The 4,558-nt window shown below is 45.5% G+C and overlaps 1 protein-coding gene across 1 annotated transcript; it reads left to right on the top strand.

Annotated features, from left to right (window-relative positions):
* Positions 1 to 252: 252 nt before the first annotated feature.
* Pole3 (DNA polymerase epsilon 3, accessory subunit) lies at positions 253 to 3,487 on the top strand. The gene is made up of 4 exons (NM_001007652.2): positions 253 to 331; positions 426 to 511; positions 822 to 940; positions 1,173 to 3,487. Exons 1-4 carry the CDS (start codon positions 266 to 268, stop codon positions 1,337 to 1,339), a joined length of 438 nt encoding a protein of 145 aa, NP_001007653.1. The 5' UTR covers positions 253 to 265; the 3' UTR covers positions 1,340 to 3,487.
* The last annotated feature ends 1,071 nt before the right edge of the window (positions 3,488 to 4,558 follow it).

Raw genomic sequence — 4,558 nt, 5'->3', positions numbered from 1 at the left:
AGTGGAACGTCCAGGATGCGGTGGAAGCGGATGGAAACCTCAATGGTCCGAAACAACTGCGACATGGAAAAGCTGGGCTACCCTGGAGACTTGTGGCGGGGTTGATGTAGCAGAGAAGTTGTGGTGCGCAAAGCACTGTGGGACACTGGCAACGTAGGGTAGGACGGAAGCTTCCGAGGGTCATATCTTAGCGACGCGGGAAGTCCAGACACCAGAACTGTCTGCGAGGAGACCTGAGGAGGAGGGTAGGGCCCAAGCGGAGGCAATGGCGGAGAGGCCTGAGGACCTAAATCTGCCCAACGCCGTCATTACCAGGATCATCAAGGAGGCGGTGAGCTGCTCGGGCTGGAGAATGGGTCGAGGGCGGACGTGTGCCAGAAAGTTAACAGAATCCGCATGTGTGTTCATCTCCACTCTCCCTGCAGCTACCGGACGGTGTCAACATCTCCAAGGAGGCCCGAAGCGCCATCTCCCGCGCGGCCAGTGTTTTCGTTTTGTATGCCACATCCTGGTAAGCCGAGCAGAGGCGGAAGGGAGGCGCAGCGGGATCCTAACCCTGCGTTCGTGTCCTGGAACCCACAGGCCCCAGTTCCCTGCTTCACTAGAGAGCGACTCACAGCTCTCCTGCAGCCTCACAAATTCTGAGGCAGGTTAAACAAGACGGTTGTCGTAGCCCTTTGTACGGGGAAGGGATGAATTGAGCTGTGCCATACAAAAACCCATTCATCTAAGATAAATGTGGCTTTTCCCACCCCATCTCTGGCTGTCTCATGTCCCCACCACTTTGACAAGCTTCTGAAGGGCTTTGCTCTTTCTTCCAGTGCCAATAACTTTGCAATGAAAGGAAAGCGCAAGACTCTCAATGCCAGTGATGTACTGTCAGCCATGGAAGAGATGGAGTTCCAACGGTTCGTAACGCCATTGAAAGAAGCGCTAGAAGGTATCCATGTGCTCTTCTGCTTCTTAAACCACGTGAAAGATGTTCATCCTTTGTTCCCTGATCACCTGATTTCAATACTACTGCCATTAGGTCCCATTCACTGGTCCAGGACTGGTCATGATTCCACTCTGTTGAGTTGGTACCATTTCGAATATGTGATATGGGCCTGTTTATTCCTCTGGTGCCTCACTCGGTTTGTCTAATTAAACAATAATCCCCTGCTTCCTTACAGCATACAGGCGGGAGCAGAAAGGCAAGAAGGAAGCCTCAGAGCAAAAGAAGAAGGACAAAGACAAAAAAGATTGCGAAGAGCAGGACAAAAGCAGAGAGGAGGAGGATGAAGATGAAGAAAGACTGGATGAGGAAGAACAGAACGAAGAGGAGGAGGTAGACAACTGACTGGAGAGAGTGGGCAGACTCTGACACGGTGGAAGGGACCCTCAGATACTGAGATGTGTTTATGTGAAGCCTCTCCCTGCAAGGCAGAGCCATCTTCCGCAACGGTGCCTGAGATCAAAATAAAAACTGACCAGAAAGATCAAAGCTAGCTAGCTCTTCCCAAACTCAGAGCGTCTGAGTTACAGAAACCAGCTTTGCTTCATCAGTCTGCAGGTTATGCCTTATTAGTGTAAGGGATTCCGAATGACTACATAGTTTGGTATTGCTTGTTTACTTAAAGTGTATAGCTAGCTAGTTTTTGATCCTATTTCCCTGCTCCTCCAAAAAAGTAATAACATGTTTCTTGCTGCGTTCCAAGTTGCAGAGTTGCTAACCGGTCAGGGGGAAATGGGGCTTGGACCATGGTCACCCTGTTTGACTGTACAGTAATTGACAATAGATATTAATGCTCAGAATGGTTGCTCTTTAGGAAATGACTAAAAAGCTGTGAGAGAATAAGGAAATCTCCTCACTCGATGGTAGCATTGCTTGGCTTCTGGCTTTCTACACTTAGCTTTGTAGTCCTGTAGTGACTGTAGATGCCCAGTGCTCTGGTGTGGCTCCACTCCTAAGACATATACTCTTAAATTCTGAGTGTTGGTTAGAATCTGTCAAAAAAGGGTGCCAACTCCCCACCCCCACCCCCCCAGAGATGAGGATTGAACTCAGGGCCTTGCTAGGCAAGCGCTCAACCACTGAGCTAAATCCTCAACCCCAAGGGTGCCAATTCTTAAAAGCAGGTGGCTTAAACTTGGCGGTAACTCAGTGCCTGCCACTGTAGAACCTAGTGCCACCTCTTGGAAGGTATAAAATCCCAGATTGTCTCTTCTCTAGTCCACCTCTCAGATGATGGCTGCTGCTTTTTATCCCCTGAACTCATAGCAAGTTCCAGAGACTTTATCTCCTCCAGGCACAGCCTTTCTGTCTCCATCTCTCCCGCCTCTGCTTCCCAGCCCTGCTTTCTCCTCCTCTTATTCATTTCATCTTCTAGTCTAGGGACTCTGATAAAGTGCAAGGTCCTCAGATTGTTTCCTCATCTCCTGTCTTTTAAAGAGACTTGAGAAGCACCTCTGACCCTGAAGGTGAGAGAAACGGTGCTCAGGAATGTGGCACCACTGCTGCAGCTTTGAGCGTGCCTGTTGGCCTTTCTTTTCCCCATTTAGTGCTCCAAGCACTTTCTCTGTCTTAGTTGTGCACATGAGGCTGACAGGTAATGTAATATAGTTGAACACTGTTAACTAGTCAGGGAAATACAGGGAAGAGTTTGTTGAAAGTGACTGGAGACTGTTGAGAAGATTTTAATGCTTTCTACAAATAAATTCTTGTTTAAATGATGACCCACACAATGTACTTTTGGAAAGGACTCACCAAGACACCCCTCTTTTACCCCCTAACCTCAGCACACATACAGAGTCCTGTGTCTTCTTGGGTTACCAGCAGGTGAATAAGTAATCACAATTTAAGGGCACTGCTCTTCCTGAGATTCTCCTGGTTACTTTGTATATCTCACTAGCTCCCACTTCCTAAGCTCTTCCAGTGTCTAGCATTGTTCTAAGTGCTTTCAAGTATCAATTCCTATCCATAGATGTTGCCTCTATTAGCTCTCAACCACAGCTCTGTATCTCCAGTACACACAGTTCTCAAGTCATATTCACAAAGAACCCCAGTGGTCCTTTGGTTTATAGGCTTTTTCCTTCACAGCAGAAACATTGTTTAATTCCCATAAGCACAGTGCTAGACCTACTCAAGTCCCATTTATAATCCTGTGATTTCCTTTGAACTCAGTTTCAAATGTATAACTATATGCCAAGTAGATCTTCCTAGAATATACCTTTGCTTTCAGTGAGATCAAATCCATAGTTAAACCTGTTATTCAAGGCTTGTGTAAGAAGGGCTTACCCTACCATCTAATCTCCACTCTAAGGCTGTCAAGAATTGGAAGGGGCTCAGTCACAGAGCACTTGCCTAGCATGTTCAAACAAAACAAAAACCAAACTCTTCCATGTCTCGGGTTTGTCCTGCCCAATCGCTTAACTATAACATTCTAAGAGAAACCTTTTCTGGGAATGGAGGTTTGGATTTAAAAGTAAAGAATTCAACATCTGGAAAGACTCTGAGGTCATCCATCAGTTTTTTCTCAATCACACCTACATCATCTCATAATGGCATCTGGATTCTGAAGGTTTTCCATCAGACTTTCTCATCTCTTTAAACAATGAACAGAGACTAACCTGGATCTGGGCCATGGAAGAGCTCTTGTTCTAATCCATTCGAAACTACTTGGAGGCTATGAAGAGATGGCTCAGCAGTTAAAAGCAATGACTGCTCTCCCAGGGGACCAGGGTTTGGTTCCCAGCACCCACATGGCAGCTCACAACTTCTATAGCTACATGCCCTTTTCTGCCCTCCTGTCACTGCAGGAGGTTGGTACAGAGCCATGCATGCAGGCAAACACATCTGTACACATAAAGACAAATCCTTTAAAATTGTTTTGTGCCCTAGCCCCCTACTTTTACCTATGGGAAGTTAACACTGTTTAAAGAGAAAGTCCGCAAGGTATTAGAGCTAATCTATGATCACTGAGATGATCCAGTGGGCTTTGGCCTTCTGTTTGTGTTTTAGTAAATGTTGTAAACGGTTAGGATAACTTTAGATTTACAGAAAAATTACAAGGAATGTGGTTCTTATACCCTTCACCCAACTTCTCATGTTAACAACTTGAAGTCCAATTTTCCTAGTGAATTATTAAAAACCAAAATGAGATTCACAAATCTTAAACTTTTTAAAATGAAGATTTGATGGTACTTAGGACATTTACAGTATTTATCACACTACTACTCACTTATACCTTCAAACTAATTTTATCACCTCCCCAGTAATCAGTCATTCCCCAAGTCTCCCTCCACTCAGGCCCCTTACTACCCACCACAAGTCTTTGTGGAAGCCCCATAAACCTCACTAGTCCCCATGCTCCAGTCCCCAGACCTTTGATCAGGATGTTTGTTTATTAACTGCTGTTTGGTTTGTGGTTTTGCTTTTTTGGTTGGGCAAACAACGTGTCACCTAGTGTAGAGATTAAAGGCATGCACCACCAAATCTACTCCCTTTGGTTAGACTTTAATATACCCATTATATATATAATCCTGATAGCCTATCACACTTGGACAGTTAGTTTTCTTG

This window comes from Rattus norvegicus, chromosome 5 (assembly GCF_036323735.1).
Source record: "Rattus norvegicus strain BN/NHsdMcwi chromosome 5, GRCr8, whole genome shotgun sequence".
Taxonomy (NCBI): Eukaryota; Metazoa; Chordata; class Mammalia; order Rodentia; family Muridae; genus Rattus; species Rattus norvegicus.
The sequence above is the reverse complement of the archived record's forward strand: the minus strand, read 5'-3'. Positions and strand labels throughout refer to the sequence as shown.